This window comes from Zophobas morio, unplaced genomic scaffold, assembly GCF_036711695.1.
Source record: "Zophobas morio isolate AGI-343-1 ecotype UQ-CSIRO unplaced genomic scaffold, CSIRO_AGI_Zmor_V1 ptg000040l, whole genome shotgun sequence".
Lineage (NCBI taxonomy): Eukaryota > Metazoa > Arthropoda > Insecta > Coleoptera > Tenebrionidae > Zophobas > Zophobas morio.
This window is the reverse complement of record NW_026972145.1, coordinates 880143-898240: the sequence shown is the minus strand read 5'-3', so window position 1 is coordinate 898240 and position 18098 is coordinate 880143. Positions and strand designations below refer to the sequence as shown.

General features: G+C 37.0%; 2 protein-coding genes across 5 annotated transcripts in view; one reads left to right on the top strand and one right to left on the bottom strand.

Annotated features, from left to right (window-relative positions):
- LOC135140472 (synaptotagmin-7) overlaps positions 1-18098 on the bottom strand; it is a 905289-nt gene that overhangs the window by 461289 nt on the left and 425902 nt on the right. For all 4 annotated transcript variants that reach the window (XM_064071035.1, XM_064071032.1, XM_064071033.1 and 1 more), the window contains exon 3: positions 3265-3512. In XM_064071035.1, the coding sequence (XP_063927105.1) occupies positions 3265-3509 (245 nt within the window). In that variant the 5' untranslated portion in view covers positions 3510-3512. The remainder of the gene's footprint in view (positions 1-3264; positions 3513-18098) is intronic.
- On the top strand, positions 10617-11283 carry LOC135140607 (glutamic acid-rich protein-like). Its single transcript, XM_064071229.1, has 2 exons — positions 10617-10742; positions 10806-11283. The coding sequence occupies exons 1-2, from the start codon at positions 10695-10697 to the stop codon at positions 11091-11093; spliced, it is 336 nt and encodes a 111-aa protein (XP_063927299.1). The 5' UTR covers positions 10617-10694; the 3' UTR covers positions 11094-11283.

The window sequence follows — 18098 nt, the reverse complement described above, 5'->3', positions numbered from 1 at the left end:
GAAATGCATTTTTATAGCAAAATTTTGTAACAAAAAAATACGATTAGCTTTCTTTTTTTATTTTTAATAGCCCAGGTTCTATTAGTTTCTTGCCACTTGACAGAAGAACATATAATTAACTCCGCCCACTTACCCCAGCTTTATTTTAGTGATTCATTGCATCTGAATGAAAAGTGGATTTTATACAGATGAGCAAAAATAAAATCGCTAAAATGAGAATAGGACGGGTGGGCGGAGTTAGTGCCTGCTAAGATAAGGCTGATTTTGTCAAATAACACCGTCTACAACATAGAACGCGGGTGGGTTGGACTATCACTTGTCAAGATAAGACTAAACATTATTTAGAATAGTCACTGGAATGAAGAAGGGGTGGGTGGGCGGGGCTGATGCTTGCCTATAGAAGGCTCTATACGAATAAGATAAATTTAGCCCCGCCCACCCACCCGTTTTTTCTTCTTCTGAAATAAGAAATGCGTTTTTATAGCAAGTAGTGTTAAAATGAGAATAGGGGGGCGGGGCTAATTCCTGCTAAGATAAGACTGACTTTGGCACATAACATCCAATAAAAAAATAGAGGGCGGGTGGGTGGGGCTATCATTTGCCAAGATAAGACTGAACACTATTTAGAGTAGTTATTGGAATGGAGAGGGGGTGGGTGGGTGGAGCCATTGCTTGCTTATAAAAGACTGTTAGAAAAATTAAATTTAGCCCCGCCCACCCACCCGTTTTTCCTTCTGAAATAAGAAATGCGTTTTTATAGCAAATAGTGTAACAAACAAAATACGATTAGTTTTCTTTTTTCTCTTTTTAATAGCCCAAGTTCTATTAGTTTCTTGTCACTTTACAGAAGAACATATAGTTAACTCCGCCCACTTACCACGCCTTCATTTTAGTAATTCATTGTATGTGGTCTGAATGAATATATTAATTATAATATTAGAGTATATTATACTACTGGAAGAAATAAAATCGTTAAAATGAGAATAGGATGGGTGGAGCTAATACTTGCTAAGATAAGACTGATTTGGCAAATAACATCCTCTAAAAAAATAGAAGGCGGATGGGCTGGACTATCACTTGCCTATAAAAGACTCTATAAGGAAAAGATAAACTTAGTCCCGCCCACCCACCCGTTCTTTTCTTCATATGAAATAAAATATGCATTTTTATAGCAAATCATACAACAAGAAAAAATTGGATTAGCGTTCTTTTTTCTCTTTTTAATAGCCCAGGTTCTATTAGTTTCTTGCCACTTTACAGAACATATAATTACCTCCGCTCACTTACTCCGCCTTCATTTTAGTGATTTATTGTATTTGAATGAAAAGTAGATTTTATACTGATGAACAGAAATAAAAATCGTTAAAATGAGAACAGAGCGGGTGGGTGGGGCTGGTACCTATTAAGATAAGACGATTTTGGCAAATAATATTTCTACAAAAAAAAGAGAGGGCGGGTGGGCGGGCCATCACTTGTAAAAATAAAACTGAACAGTATTTAGGGTAGTCACTGGAATGAAGGGGGGGTGGGTGGGCGGGCTTCTGCTTGCGTATAAAAGACTCAGTAAGAAAAAGTTGTACTTAGCCCCACCCACCCACCCGTTCTTTTTTTCTTTTGAAAAAAAATGCATTTTTCTAGCAAACAGTATAACAAAAAAAAATACGATTAGCTTTCTTTTTCTCTTTTCAACAGCCCCTTTCATTTTAGTGATTCATTGTATCTGAATGGAAGGTGGATTTTATACCGATGAACAGAAATAAAAATTAGAATTGGGCGGGTGGGCGGGGCTAGTACCTCCTAAAAGAAGGCTGATTTTGGCAGATATTATCCTCAAAAAAAATTAAAGGGCGGGTAGGCGGGGCTACCACTTGTCAAAATAAGACTGAACAATATTTAGGGTAGTCACCGGAATGAAAATGAGGTGGGTGGGCGGGGCTAATGCTTGCTTATAAAAGACTGTACATGAAAGCTAAACTCAACCCCGTCCACCTCTTTTCCACGGACTTATTTTTTTATTGTAAATGGGAATTAAATTTTATTTTTACAAACGGTGGAATCCGCGATTTAAAACAAAGTGGAAATCACGAATCTGCGCCTATTTTCGTGGTAATTCTTCAAACAATGGAGAAACATGTGTTTAACCGAAGAAAATTAAAGTTAGTCGAAACGATCTAAAACTGCGTCATTTATTTTGGTTTAGATTTATGCTTGTTGTGTTATTTTGTCGAAATATGAAATTTTGTTTATGTAAAACTTGCTGAAAAAAAATCCTGAAATTAATACATTTAATCTAAATCATTTTCCCGGCGCCTCCACCATTTTTGGTCGAATTTAAAATACATCGCATCGCTAGAAAAACAGAAGATATTTCTTTTTAATTTCCTCAGGATTAAGAAGGCGCGTTTATTTCCAGGATATATGTTCAAACAACGAAAAAAGATGTGCTTAATCGAAGAAAAATTAAAATCAATTGAAAAGATCTAACGATCCCCAAAAATTCCTGAAATTAATTCATGTAGTCTAAATCATTTTCCCGGCGCCTCCACCATTTTTGCGCGAAACTTAAAAGTGGTCGATTGCTAGAAAAAGAGCATATTTTCTCCAAATTCCCTCAGGAACACGCAAAAATGTATTATTTTGTCTAAATTGTCCAACATCCTTCTCTTTCCACGACAGTGTTATTACATTATCTTTAACATCGACAAGAACATTAATTTTACTTCAAAAGACCTCCACTAAATCTTCCATAAGCCGGATTTTAGAGGTACTCGAAACTCGCTTGTTACATGCATCGTAGAAAATTTATCGAACAATAAAGTATGCTGTTTTCCATAAACTCATAATCTGATTTATTGAAAATGCGATTTCCGTGAAAATCCCCATTCACTTCGCAGCCAAATCCAACTCACTATTTTTCCAATAAAACAAATACGCTCACGCGCAATTAACTTTCGCCGAAATCGAAAACGAACATTTGCGAATGAGAAATGCGTTACCTTGTGTCTAAATCTAAGCAATTTGCGACGAAAATATAAATCAGAGAGTTTGAAACCGCAATTGCGTAAAAAAAAATTCCGCTCACGCAAAAACCCCATTTAATTGCCGACGCAGGCCCACCGCGCATCCGATGCTTTCATTAGCTCGCCTTTGATGTCCCATTAAAACAATATCTCCAGGCATCGCAACAGAACCCCAAGATACAAAGGGACAATTACCGTCGGAGCGATGCGATAGCTGGCGCGGGGCGATTTTTTGTCCACTTACCCGAGCGTCTTCGTCGATATCAGCGGCGTCTTCAGGCTGAGGAAGCCGTTGAGCCTGGATTTTTTCTCTTGTCCTGCTTCGATGCGGCTGCTGTTTACGTCCGGAGAGTCCTCGTCGTCGTCGTCGTCGCGCTTGCGGCGGCGCTTGTGGAAGAAATAGCAGGCGGCGCCGATTCCCGCTATGAGGATGAGCGCGGCCAAGCTCGAGAAGACGGCCGTTAAGACGATGTCGCGTTTCTGCATCATCAACTGGAAGGAAAAGAAGTTCTGGTGAGATCAATTTAGAGACAATGTCGATGCATCTTGCAGCTATTATAGGTTTCACGAAATTTTTAGGTTTTACCTGCGATCAAAATACATATATTTCTGATTTAATATACGCCTTAACCCTTGTAAAATTTGCTAATTTCCGTCCAAAAATGAAAATGCCGCTTTGGTGGATTCATATATACAGGGTGTTTCTTTTATTTGATATAACCCCTGTAACTTTTTTATTCTTAAAGATAAATCTGTAATTCTTTGAGCAAATTTGTATCATTTTAAAGGATCTACGTGACGGCAACCTCACATTTTTATTATCACTTCCGATAGAACCGGAAATGACGTCAACTTTATTTTTTTATGGAATACTAGGCATATTGTTTCATAAATGGAAAGACTGATTTTTTTAAAAAATCCAAAGCAACCAATATTCTAAAATCAATACTTAAAAAGTTATTCAATAAAACAGACGAAAAATTAAACTTATTGATGACAATGCAGTAGCTTGAAAAATTGACACTCATGTGATTTATTCACATACGTAATATTTCAAAATGATAAAAATTTGCGAAAGGAAGTATTTTTATCTTTGAAAATAAAAAAGTTACAGGGGTTGTATCAAATAAAAAAACACGTGGTATATAGAGGAAGGTGTCATATGAGAGTCAAAATATATACTTTTCTACTCTTAGAACTTTTGAGATTTTATATCTTGAGGTATTTAAAGCCTTTAGACACTTTAGAATTTTAAAGACTTTTACATTTTGGAGATTTTAGAAACGTTCTAAAGTTTGAAAACTTTGGAGACTATAGAGACTTTGTAGACTTTAGAGACTTTAGAGACTTTAGAGACTTTACAGACTTTAGAAACTTTAGAGACTTTAGAGCCTTTAGAGGTTTTAGAGACTTTAGAGACCTTAGCGAATTTAGAGAAGTTAGAGGTTAAAGACTTTAAAGATTTTAAAGACTTTAGACCTAAAAATTACTTTAGACACTTCAGAGACTTCAAGATTCTAGAAGCTCTAGAAGACTTTAGAGACTCTAGAGGCTTTAGAAATTTTATGGATTTTAGAAACTTTAAAATCTTTAGAGACTTTAGGGACTAGAAATTTTAGAGGCCTCACAGGTTTTAGAGATCTTACAGACTTTAGAGACTTTGGAGACTTTAGAGACTTGGGAGACCTTAGAGACTTTAGAGAAGTTAGAAGTTAGAAACTTTAGAGATTTTATAGAGTTTAGAACTAGAAATTTACTTTAGTGACTTCAGAGACTTCACGATTCTAGACGCTCTAGAAGACTTTAGAGACTCTAGAGGCTTTAGAGACTTTATAGATTTTATGGACTTTAGAAACTTTAGAAACTTTAGAATCTTTAGAGACTTTAGAGACTAGAGATTTTAGAGACCTCAGAGACTTTAGAGATCTTATAGACTTTAGAAACCTTAGAGACTTTAGAGATTTTAGAGGGTTTAGAGACTTTGTAGACTTTAGAGACTTTAGCAACTTTAGAGACTTTAGTCTTTAGAGGTTTTAGAGACTTTAGAGACTTTAGAACCTTTAGAGGTTTTAGAGACCTTAGCAAATTTAGAGAAGTTAAAGACAAAGACTTTAGACTTAAAAAATTACTTTAGACGCTTCAGAGACTTCAATATTCTAGAAGCTCTAGAAGACTTTAGAGACTCTAGAGGCTTTAGAGATTTTATGGATTTTAGAAACTTTAAAATCTTTAGAGACTTTAGGGACTAGAGATTTTAGAGGCCTCAGAGGTTCTAGAGATCTTACAGACTTAAGAGACTTTGGAGACTTTAGAGACTTTGGAGACCTTAGAAACTTTAGAGAAGTTAGAAGTTAGAAACTTTAGAGATTTTAGAGACTCTAGAAGACTTTAGAGACTCTAGAGGCTTTAGATACTATATAGATTTTATGGACTTTAGAAACTTTAGAATCTTTAGAGACTTTAGAGACTAGAGATTTTAGAGACCTCAGAGACTTTAGAGATCTTACAGACTTTAGAGACCTCAGAGACTTTAGAGATTTTAGAGGGTTTAGAGACTTTGTGGACTTTAGAGACTTTAGAAACTTTAAAGACTTTAGAGTCTTTAGAGGTTTTAGAGACTTTAGAGACTTTAGAGACTTTGGAGACTTTAGAGCCTTTAGAGGTTTTAGAGACCTTAGCAAATTTAGAGAAGTTAGAGGTTAAAGACTGTAAAGATTTTAAAGACTTTAGACCTAAAAAATTACTTTAGACACTTCAGAGACTTCAATATTCTAGAAGCTCTAGAAGACTTTAGAGACTCTAGAGGACTTAGAGATTTTATGGACTTTAGAAACTTTAAAATCTTTAGCGACTTCAGGGACTAGAGATTTTAGAGGCCTTAGAGATTTTAGAGATCTTACAGAGTTTAGAGACCTTAGAGGCTTTAGAGATTTTAGAGGGTTTAGAAGAGACTTTGTAGACTTTAGAGACTTTAGAGACTTTAGAAACTTTAGAGTCTTTAGAGGCTTTAGAGGCTTTAGAGACTTGAGAGACTTTCGAGAACTTTAGAGACCTTAGCGAATTTAGAGAAGTTAGAGATTAGAGACTTTAAAGATTTTAGACCTAAAAATTTACTTTTGAAACTTCAAAGACTTCAAGATTCTAGACGCTCTAGAAAACTATAGAGACTCTAGAGGCTTTAGAGGCTAGACATTTTAGAGGCCTCAGAGACTTTTTAGAGATCTTACAGACTTTAGAGACTTTAGAGACCTTAGAAACCTTAGCGAATTTAGAGAAGTTAGAGGTTAAAGACTTTAAAGATTTTAAAGACTTTAGACCTAAAAATTACTTTAGACACTTCAGAGACTTCAAGATCCTAGAAGCTCTAGAAGACTTTAGAGACTCTAGAGCCTTTAGAGACTTAATAGATTTTATGAACTTTAGAATCTTTGGAGACTTTAGAGACTAGAGATTTTAGAGGCCTTAGAGGCTTTAAAGACTGTGGAGACATTAGAAATTTTAGAGACTTCAGAGACTAGACATTCTAGAGACTTGAGTGACCTTAGAGATTTTAGAAACCTCGGAGACTTTAGAGACTTTGCAGACTTAGAGGCTTCGGAGACTTTAGAGACTTTAAAGTCTTTACAGACTTTAGAGACTTTAGAGACATTAGAGACTTTGGAGACTTTAGAGGCCTTAGGGACTTTAGCGACTAGGTATATTAAGGACTTCAGGGACCTGAGAAACATTTAACGTTTTAGGGTTTTTAAAAATGTTGATATTCTAAAGATTTTATACACATTGAAGGCGCTACAGGCTTTACAGGCTTTAGAGCTTTAGAGGCTTTGAAAATTTTAACAATTTTAGGGTCTTTGAGAATTTTAGGGCTTTTAAGGGCTTTATAAGCGACTCAAATACTCTTGGAAATGTAAAATTTTGGAACCTTAGTAATTTTTAAGATTCTGGACTATTAGTTTCGGAAACTTTAGATGCTTTAGGAAATGTATTAAAGACTTTACAGACTTCAGAGTTTTCAAAACTGTAGAGGCTCTAGAGACGTTAGGGATTTTATAGATTTAAGAAACTTCAGAAGCTGCTAGACTCTAGAGACTTTAGAGATTCTAGAGACTTCAGCGACTTTAGAGACTTTACAAACTTGAGAAACTTTGGAGGTTTTAGGGACTTAACAGATTTTAGAGATTTTAGAGACTTAAAGACTTTAGATACTTTAGATACTTTAGAAACGTTAAAAACTTTAGAAACTTACTTTAGGGATTCTAGACACTTTGGAGAATTTAGAGACTTTAAAGATTTTAAAGACTCTAGCGTGTATAGAAACTGGGGAAACTTTGGAGACTTGAGACTTTAGAGATTTTAGAGACTTAAAGACTTTAGAAACGTTAGAGACTTTAGAGACTTGCTTTGCAGATTTTAGACACTTTAGAGACTTTAAAGACATTAGAGACTTTATAGATTTTAGAGACTTCAGAGGCTTCAAGACTCCAGAAACTCTAGAGACTTTCGAGACTCTAAAGACTTTTGAGACTCTAGCGACTTTAAAGACTATACATTTTAGAGGCCTTGTGGATTTTAAAGACTTTACAAACTTCAGAAACTTGAGAGAATTTAGAGACTTTAGAGACTTTGGAGACTTTCGAGACATTAGAGACTTTATAGATTTTAGAGAGTTCAGAGACTTCAAGACACTAGAGGCTCTAGAAACTTTAGAGACTCTAGAGACTTTATAGATTTTAGAGACTTTAGAGATTTTATAGACTTTATAGACTTAGGACTAATTTCATAACCAAAACTTAAAGGACCTTTAACTAATGGGAGCTTTAAACCATTGTCTCAAATGTATTTTCATGGTAAAAATCCAACTTTAATTTTAAAGCTCCTTTAACTTGATTACGAAATCGGCCTTTAGAGATCTACTTTAGAGATTTAGAGACTTTAGAAAAAGTTTTTCGGCACATTAACAAATTCAGGGACTTGAGACACGTTTAACGTTTTAGGGTTTTTAAAAATTTGAGTATTTTAAAGACTTTATAGACATTGAAGGTGCTACAGGCTTTAGGAGCTCTAGACGCTTTGAAAATTTTAACAACTTTAAGGTCTTTGGGAATTTTAGGGCTTTTACGACTTTATAAGAGACTTCAAATACCCTTGAAAAAATAGGAACTTTAGAACTTTAGTAATTTTTAAGATTCTAGACTCTTAAGTTTTGGAAATTTTAGACACTTTAAGAAAGGCATTAAACTTTAAAGATTTTAGAGACTCCGGAAGACAGTTTCGGAACTTTAGAAAATTAAGAAATTTTATAAATTTCAGAGCATTTAGTTGATTTTTAGGCATTTTAGAGACTTGAGGTCAGGATCTTTAAACATTTTTGGAGCTTTTGAGATTTCAAAAGAAGTTTGAGATTGTAGAAATTTTAAAAGTTTGGAAATTTTTAAAACTTTCAACACGTTAAAACAGATTTTCGAGGTGACTTTTGGAAAATTTTACCAATTTTAAAAACCTTAGAGGTCCTAGATGAATTTCAGGGACCTTAGAAACCTTGAAGGTTTTAGAGTTTTTAGGCGACCCAGAAACTTTTAGAGATCTTAGCGTAATTTAGAAGATATTTTAGGACCTTCAACAACTTTAGGAACTGTCGACATTTTAGAAGAGGTTTTAAATACTCTTGAGATTTTGGAATCCTTACAGACTTTAGAGATCTCAGGATAAATTTTAGAGGATCTAGAGAAGAAACTTTGAAATGTGGGGAATTTGGGGACTTAGAAAAGACTGTATTAACTTTGTGAGTCAAAATGTACCCTAATTTCAAATTTAACAAGAAATAGCTCCAAAACGGCTCAAGCTTCAGCACTACAGTTTGAAGCATTAAACTCCTTGAAACTTTCTTATTTAACGAGCAAATTTTGAGACCGAATACTTGATTCCTTTAGTTTGGAGAGCCAGATATATGGAAAGGTGTCATTTGAAAGTAAAAATTTACCCCTTTTTCAGATTTGACGTGACGTAATTCCACAACAGCTCAAGACTACTCATTGCAGTTTGAAGCACTCTATGACTTCAAGTTTTTTTAATTCTATGAACAAATTTTCAGATGGCAAACTCGATCGGTTTAGTTTGGAAATACACCTTTTTTTTATAATTCAACGTGGCATAACGCTAAATCGGCACAAGGTTCCGCATTGTGGTTAGGGCGTATTTTCCAAGTTCTGTTACAACATTTGAATAAAAATATGTTGTGACGACGAAGAATCTTCTCAGCCTATCTAAAATAAGTGTACCCTTGCACTCTAAACCGAAATCGAATTTCCTTTATACATATATCAGTGATGTCACAAAAGTGGATTAAGTTCAGCAAAATGACGTTCCTTTTTTGTTCAATCATAAATCGATCCCGAAATACTCTTCTCCCTAAAATTTATTGACTCTAGAAGTCTAGATGATATAACCGCGCCGAAGACTCACTCTCTTTGACTGTTTGATTTTCTTTTCATACAACCCTCCACGGATTCCCGTAAAAGCCGATAAAAGCCATTTGTATGTACGTTTCTTGCGAATCTTTTTTTGCCTGTCAAACATTAGTGTTAAATTGTTCTGACCGACATTAATACAAATTAATAACTCCACCGTCTTAATAAACAATCCCGAATCTCAGCCATTCACTAAAACAGTCCCCACATCTGCGTCATTTATTACCACACATTATACGTCTCCACATCATAAAATTTATCACTGTCGCACATACAAACTCCGAAAATAATTTCGTTAGAGCAATTTTAAGCTCGTTAAGCGTCATTTCGCTCTCGCCTTTACAATGTTTAATGATCCTGACTTGATTACCGCAAAATAACACCTGATGATTTCGACTTGTTGACACCTCACGAACGCGAAATTCCCCGCAAAAATTGGCCACTTCCGACCACAATGCGCGAAAATTACTAAAATAAACACGGATTTCGAGCAATACCTGTGATTAATTATCGCACATGAAACGGTGACACTTCCGATTTTTATATGTATGTATTTAATTAAATACGGACAATAGGTTTCCGTTTTTCCGGGTATAAATACGAAGGTGGTGCGGAGGCAAAGTGGCAACCATGAGGCAGATCGTGGTGTTAGCCGTAGCGCTATTTTTGATTTCGAGTTTAGTGAATGTAAATTTTGACTTTTACTTTAATAATAATAATGATTTAAATTTTAACTGGTGTGAATTTTAGGGGGCTAGTTATGGAGGGAATAAAGCGGGGATGATGCCAAAGCGGCCACCAGGACCGCCACCGGGACCGCCGCCGAACGGAGCGCCACCACCAGGAAACCCGCCGCCCCAACCCCCAACCGGCGACTCTTCCGGGGGCGGTACCACCGATACTACAACTGCTGCAACCACAGAAGCAGCGGCTACATCTTAAGTAAATAATAAACATGTTTCAAACTTACTAAATAAACACACGAACACAATTATTTTTAACTTAATTTTTTTTTAAAACGTCCAACTAACAATTTTCTCTCGCTTGAAAAAGAACGCAGTGTTATCAAGGTCGGTTCGCTCCATCACAGATAACGTAACCCACTTCCTCTAAAAAATCGCACCTATTTTCGCGAAACATCCACTCGAAGCAACACTACGAGCACTCAAGTGCTAATTTCGCTCCATTAACCGCTAGCTCCGACGAAATGAGGCGGATTTTTCTCACCGTGGCACTGCTACTAGTAACATCTCAGGTATCTAATTTAAATTTTAATTAAGTGCATCGAGTAATTAATAATTGCGTTACGGTGACGCAGGGCCGGATCCAGTCGAGAGGGAGAGGTTTGCGTCAAGCTGGGTTAGAAGAAGAGAAAAATGTGGTGGGGGGCGAGAAGCCGTGTAACGTGAGGTTGGGCACTATCTGTTTGGATGAAGAAGACAATGACTACGAGGAAGAGTATGAAGACGACTACAATGAAGACTATGGTGAGGAGTACAAAGAGGTCTCCGAAGAGGACTATAAAGATGACTACGGAGACAACTTTGAAGAAGGCTACGATGAGGAATACAAAGAGGACTCCGAAGATGAACATAAACGAAGTTAATTCTAGTTTTCATTCTGAATCAGATGATTCCCATGACAAAACAGAAAATGTGTTTAAATAAAGAGAATTTGTCTCTAATTTTTGCAAAACTTTTAGCAAAGGTGCTACTTTTCTGACGATTGTAATCCTGGAGTATTTTACATTCTACATATAACTAAATATTTTTCTTTTTATATACTTATAAATAATTTATAACGTAGAAATAATATGTGAGTAAAATGTAAGTGTCCATAATTTGGCAAATCCATACAATTTTTAAGAATAAAGTTACAAATAAAACATTGGTCGAAGGTTATTTCGGCAGAACTTCCCACGCTCCTGAAGTCCAATGAAACAAATCCAGTTTTATCGAAAAATTATAAATTTGATAATGCGAATTTTATTTATTTTTTTATAAGTGAAAATAAAGATCAATCAAGCAATGTAATATTCTTGGTAACAGTATTGAATTCCCAAAGTTAAATTACAAAATATTGTAACACAATTTTGATTTTTTTTCCAAAAAACTGGTTGTCTAGGGTGCAGGAGTACTTTATAAAATTTACTACTGTAATTTTCGTACTGTAGAGATCATGAAACACCGGCAAAACATGAAATTGGCAAGTCGCCGGATGGAATTGATTAGGTTACCTCGACAGAATTTTTTTCATCCCTTAAGTACTACTATATTCTTTAAATCGTCCTTTTTCCACCTCTTAGTAGCATTTTTGTAACTTTTTTCTGGATTTTTCCCACTTTTTTGTCGTTCTTTTCTCATTTTTTCCCGCCTTATTCTTGGCGCCTTTGTTTTTGTCGCTTTTTTGTCGCCCTTTTCTTCGTCAGTTTTTCTCCCCTTTTCCTCGTTTTTTTTTTACTTTCTCGATTTTTCCCTCATTATTTTCTCGTCAATCTTCCTCTTCTTGAATCGCCTCTTCTTTACGCATTTTTCACCCTTTTGTCGGTTTTTTCACATTTTTTTCCCGCCCTTTTTATTCACTTTTTCTTCTGTCGTCTTTTTTTTACACCATTTTTTCGTCTTTTTTGTGGCTTTCCTTTACATTTCTTTTGCTTTCTTTTCTGAACCGCCTATTTTTAACAACTTTTATTTCACGTTTTTGGCACTTTTTTTGTAGCTTTTTTTCGTCTTTATTTTTTTTGAGACTTTTATCCCGTTTCTTGTCGCCCTTTTAGACACTTGCCAGTTTTTGTGGTCTCTTTGTTTTTTTGTCCCCGGTTTTTATTTGTTTTTTTCCATCTCTTTTTTTTCTCACATTTTTTGTCTTTTTTTCTCTATTTTCCTCCCCTTTTTTACTCGCTTTTCTATTTTTTGATCGGACTTTTTTCACCTCTTAGTCGCTCTTTTCTGTGTTTTTTCTCGATTTTTTCCTTCCTTATTTTTCTCGCCTTTTCTTCAATCCTCTTTTTCTTTGTACCCATTTTGCAGCCTTTTTGTCGGTTTTTTCTCTTTTTTTTTTTTCGACATTTTTACTCATTTTTCTTTTTCCATCGTCTTTTTTATATCTTTTTCCTCCTTTATTGTCGTTTATCTTTACCGTTTTTAGCTCGCTTTTTTGAATCGCTTGTTTTTGACGCCTTTCATTCCACGTTTTTGGCAATTTTTTTATCGCTCCTTTTTATCGTAGCCTTTTTTTGATCATCTTTTTTGACACCTTCTTTCCGCCTTTTCTGTTGCCACTTTCTCGTCCCCTGTTTTAGGACTTTTCGCTTTTTTTGTTGCCTTTTACTATTTTTGTATTTTATTGTTTCGCCTTTTCTGTCGCTGATTTTTTATTTGCTTTTTTTCCATCTCACAGTGGCTTTTTCTCCCCTTTTTTCTTTCCTTTGTCTGTTCTTTCTTCCTCGTCTTCCTTTTCTTGATTCGCCTTTTTTTGGTACCCACTGTCCGGTTTTTATCGTTTTTTCTCAATTTTTCCTCGCCATTTTTTTACACACTTTTTTAAACGTCACTTTTTGGCAACTATTTCTTCTTGGCCTTTTTTTGCTTCCTTTTTTGACAACTGTTATTCCACCTATTTTTTGCCGCTCTTTTTTTTCGTAGGTTTTTTGTCCATTTTTTTCTCGCCTTATTTACTCATTTTTCTTTTTTTTAATCATCCTTTTTCCACCTCTTAGTCGCTCTCCTTCTCTACCTTGGGAGTCCTGAGTGTCTTTTGCTTAGTTGCACAAGAATCTCAGGAGTCCTGAGTATCTTTTGCTTAGCTGCATAAGATTCTCGGGAACGCTGAGTGTCTTTTGCTTAGTTGCTTAAGAATCTCGGGAGCCCTGAGTGTCTTTCACTTATTTGCATAAGAATCTCGGTAGTCCTAGGTGTTTTTTGCTTAGTTGCACAAGAATCTCAGAAGCCCTGAGCGTCTTCTGTTTAGTTGCACAAGAATCTCGGGAGCTCTGTGTGTCTTTGGCTTAGTTGCATAAGAATCCTTGGAGCCCTGAGTGTATTTTGCTTAGTTGCCTAAAATTTTATGGGAGTCCTGACTGTCTTTTGCTTAGTTGTTTAAGAATCTCCCGAGCCCTGAGTGTGTTTTGCTTAGTTGCATAGGATTCTCGAGAGTCCTAATTGTCTCTTGGTTAGTTCCATTAGAATCTCCGGAGTTTTGAGTGTCTTTTGTTTAGTTGCATAAGATTCTCAGGAGTCCTGAATGTTTTTTGTTTAGTTGCTTAAGAATCTCGGAAGCCCTGAGTGTCTTTTACTTATTTGCATAAGAATCTCGTGAGTTCTGAATATTTTTTGCTTAGTTGCAGAAGAATCTCAGGAGCCCTGAGCGTTTTTTGTTTAGTTGAACAAGAATCTCGGGAGCCCTGAGTATCTTTTGATTAGTTGTATAAGGTACCCGGGAATCCTGAGTGTCCTTTGCTTAGTTGCATAAGATTCTCGGGAGTCCTGAGTGTCGTTTGCTGAGTGTTTTTTCCTTAGTTGCATAAGAATCTCGGGAGCCCTGAGTGTATTTTGCTTAGTTTGCACAAGACTGTCCTGAACCATGAGTGTCTTTTGCTTAGATGCACAAGAATTTCGGGAACTTTGAATGTCTTTTGCTTAGTTGGATAAGAATCTCTAAAATCCTGAGTGTTCTTTGCTTAGTTGCATAGGATTCTCGGGAGTCCTAATTGTCCTTTGGTTAGTTCCATTAGAATCTCCGGAGTTTTAAGTGTCTTTTGCTTAGTTGCATAAGATTCTCAGGAGTCCTTAATGTTTTTTGCTTAGTTGCTTAAGAATCTCGGAAGCCCTAAGTGTCTTTTACTTATTTGCATAAGAATCTCGTGAGCTCTGAATATTTTTTGCTTAGTTGCAGAAGAATCTCAGGAGCCCTGAGCGTCTTTTGTTTAGTTGCACAAGAATCTCGATAGCCCTGAGTGTTTTTGGCTTAGTTGCATAAGATTCTCTAGAGTCATGAGCGTCTTTAGCTTAGTTGCTTACGAATCTCGTGAGTCCTGTGTATTTTTTGCTTAGTTGCACAAGAATCTCAGTAGCCCTGAGCGTCTTTTGTTTAGTTGCACAAGAATCTCGGGAGCCCTTTGTGTCTTTGGCTTAATTGCATAAGAATCTTGGGAGCCCTGAAAGTTTTTTGCTTAGTTGCAAAAGATTCTCGGAAGTCCTGAGTGTTTGTTGCTTAGTTGCAAAAGAATCTCTGGAGCCCTGAATGTCTTTTGTATAGTTGCATAAGAATCTCGAGAGCCTGAGCGTCTTTTGCTTAGTTGTTAAAGAATCTCGGGAGCACTGACTGTCTTTTCCTCTCTTGCATTAGAATGTCCGAAGCCTTGACTGTTTTTGCTTAGTTGCATAAGAATCTCCCGAGCCCTGAGTGTCTTTTGCTTAGTGGCATAAGATTCTCGGGAATCCTGAGTGTCTTTTGCTTAGTTGCATAAGAATCTCCGAGCCCTGACTGTCTTTTGCTTAGTTGCATTAGAATCTCCGGAGCCTTGAGTGTTTTTGCTTAGTTGCATAAGATTCTTGGGAGCCCTGAGTATTTTTTGATTAGTTGTATAAGATTCTCGGGAGTCCTGAGTGTCGTTTGCTGAGTGTTTTTTCCTTAGTTGCATAAGAATCTCGGGAGCCCTGACTGTATTTTGCTTAGTTTGCACAAGACTGTCCTGAACCATGAGTGTCTTTTGCTTAGATGCACAAGAATCTCGGGAACTCTGAATGTCTTTTGCTTAGTTGGATAAGAATCTCTAGAATCCTGAGTGTTCTTTGCTTAGTTGCATAGGATTCTCGGGAGTCCTAATTGTCCTTTGGTTAGTTCCATTAGAATCTCCGGAGTTTTGAGTGTCTTTTGCTTAGTTGCATACGATTCTCAGGAGTCCTGAGTGTTTTTTGCTTATTTGCATAAGAATCTCGTGAGCTCTGAATATTTTTTGCTTAGTTGCAGAAGAATCTCAGGAGCCCTGAGCGTCTTTTGTTTAGTTACACAAGAATCTCGAGAGCCCAGAGTGTTTTTGGCTTAGTTGCATAAGATTCTCGAGAGTCCTGAGCGTCTTTTGCTTAGTTGCTTACGAATCTCCTGAGTCCTGCATATTTTTTGCTTAGTTGCACAAGAATCTCAGTAGCCCTGAGCGTCTTTTGTTTAGTTGCACAAGAATCTCGGGAGCCCTGTGTGTCTTTGCCTTAGTTGCATAAGAATCTTGGGAGCCCTGAGTGTTTTTTGCTTAGTTGCAAAAGATTCTCGGAAGTCCTGAGTGTTTGTTGCTTAGTTGCAGAAGAATCTCTGGAGCCCTGAGTGTTTTTTGCTTAGTTGCATAAGATTCTAGGGAGCCCTGAATGTCTTTTGCATAGTTGCATAAGAATCTCGAGAGCCCTGAGCGTCTTTTGCTTAGTTGTTTAAGAATTTCGGGAGCTCTGACTGTCTTTTGCTTAGTTGCATTGGAATCTCCGGAGCCTTGAGTGTCTTTTGCTTAGTTGCATAAGATTCTCGGAAGCCCCGAGTGTCTTTTGCTCAGTTGCATAAGATTCCCGAAAATCCTGAGTGTCCTTTGCTTTGTTGCATAAGATTCTCGGGAGTCCTGAATGTCGTTTGCTGAGTGTTTTTTCCTTAGTTGCATAACAATCTCGGGAACCCTGAGTGTATTTTGCTTAGCTGCACAAGACTATCCTGAACCATGAGTGTCTTTTGCTTAGATGCACAAGAATTTCGGGAACTTTGAATGTCTTTTGCTTAGTTGGATAAGATTCTCTAGAATCCTGAGTGTTCTTTGCTTAGTTGCATAGGATTCTCGGGAGTCCTAATTGTCTTTTGGTTAGTTCCATTAGAATCTCCGGAGTTTTGAGTGTCTTTTGTTTAGTTGCATAAGATTCTCAGGAGTCCTTAATGTTTTTTGCTTAGTTGCTTAAGAATCTCGGAAGTCCTAAGTGTCTTTTACTTATTTGCATAAGAATCTCGTGAGCTCTGAATATTTTTTGCTTAGTTGCACAAGAATCTCAGGAGCCCTGAGCGTCTTTTGTTTAATTGCACAAGAATCTCGATAGCCCTGAGTGTTTTTGGCTTAGTTGCATAAGATTCTCGAGAGTCATGAGCGTCTTTTGCTTAGTTGCTTACGAATCTCGTGAGTCCTGCGTATTTTTTGCTTAGTTGCACAAGAATCTCAGTAGCCCTGAGCGTCTTTTGTTTAGCTGCACAAGAATCTCGGGAGCCCTGTGTGTTTTTGGTTTAGTTGCATAAGAATCTTGGGAGCCCAGAGTGTTTTTTGCTTAGTTGCAAAAGATTCTCGGAAGTCCTGAGTGTTTGTTGCTTAGTTGCAGAAGAATCTCTGGAGCCATGAGTGTTTTTTGCTTAGTTGCATAAGAATCTAGGGAGCCCTGAATGTCTTTTGCATAGTTGCATAAGAATCTCGAGAGCCCTGAGCGTCTTTTGCTTTGTTGTTTAAGAATTTCGGGAGCTCTGACTGTCTTTTGCTTAGTTGCATTGGAATCTCCGGAGCCTTGAGTGTCTTTTGCTTAGTTGCATAAGATTCTCGGGAGCCCTGAGTGTCTTTTGATTAGTTGTATAAGATTCCCGGGAATCCTGAGTGTCCTTTGCTTAGTTGCATAAGATTCTCGGGAGTCCTGAGTGTCGTTTGCTGAGTGTTTTTTCCTTAGTTGCATAAGAATCTCGAGACCCTGAGTGTATTTTGCTTAGTTTGCACAAGACTGTCCTGAACCATGAATGTCTTTTGCTTAGATGCACAAGAATCTCGGGAACTTTGAATGTCTTTTGCTTAGTTGGATAAGAATCTCTAGAATCCTGAGTGTTTTTTGCTTAGTTGCATAGGATTCTCGGGAGTCCTAATTGTCCTTTGGTTAGTTCCATTAGAATCTCCGGAGTTTTGAGTGTCTTTTGCTTAGTTGCATAAGAATCTCGGAAGCCCTGAGTGTCTTTTACTTATTTGCATAAGAATCTCGTGAGCTCTGAATATTTTTTGCTTAGTTGCACAAGAATCTCAGGAGCCCTGAGCGTCTTTGTTTAGTTGCACAAGAATCTCGATAGCCCTGAGTGTTTTTGGCTTAGTTGCATAAAATTCTCGAGAGTCATGAGCGTCTTTTGCTTAGTTGCTTACGAATCTCGTGAGTCTTGCGTATTTTTTGCTTAGTTGCACAAGAATCTCAGTAGCCCTGAGCGTCTTTTGTTTAGTTGCACAAGAATCTCGGGAGCCCTGTGTGTCTTTGGCTTAGTTGCATAAGAATCTTGGAAGCCCTGAGTGTTTTTTGCTTAGTTTCAAAAGATTCTCGGAAGTCCTGATTGTCTTTTGCTTAGTTGCATTAGAATCTCTCGAACCCTGACTGTCTTTTGCTTAGTCGCATTAGAATCTCCGGAGCCTTGAGTGTCTTTTGGTTAGTTGGATAAGATTCTCTAGAATCCTGAGTGTTCTTTGCTTAGTTGCATAGGATTCTCAGGAGTCCTGTGTGTTTTTTGCTTAGTTGCTTGAGAATCTCGGAAGCCCTGAGTGTCTTTTATTTATTTGCATAAGAATCTCGTGAGCTTTGAATATTTTTTGCTTAGTTGCAGAAGAATCTCAGGAGACCTGAGCGTCTTTTGT

Bases quoted from the DNA above. Each gene is read 5' to 3' on its own strand.
- LOC135140607 (XM_064071229.1), top strand. From the start codon at position 10,695: ATGAGGCGGATTTTTCTCACCGTGGCACTGCTACTAGTAACATCTCAG. The intron at 10,743-10,805 runs GTATCTAATTTA...ACGGTGACGCAG, and splicing joins TGCTACTAGTAACATCTCAG to GGCCGGATCCAGTCGAGAGG.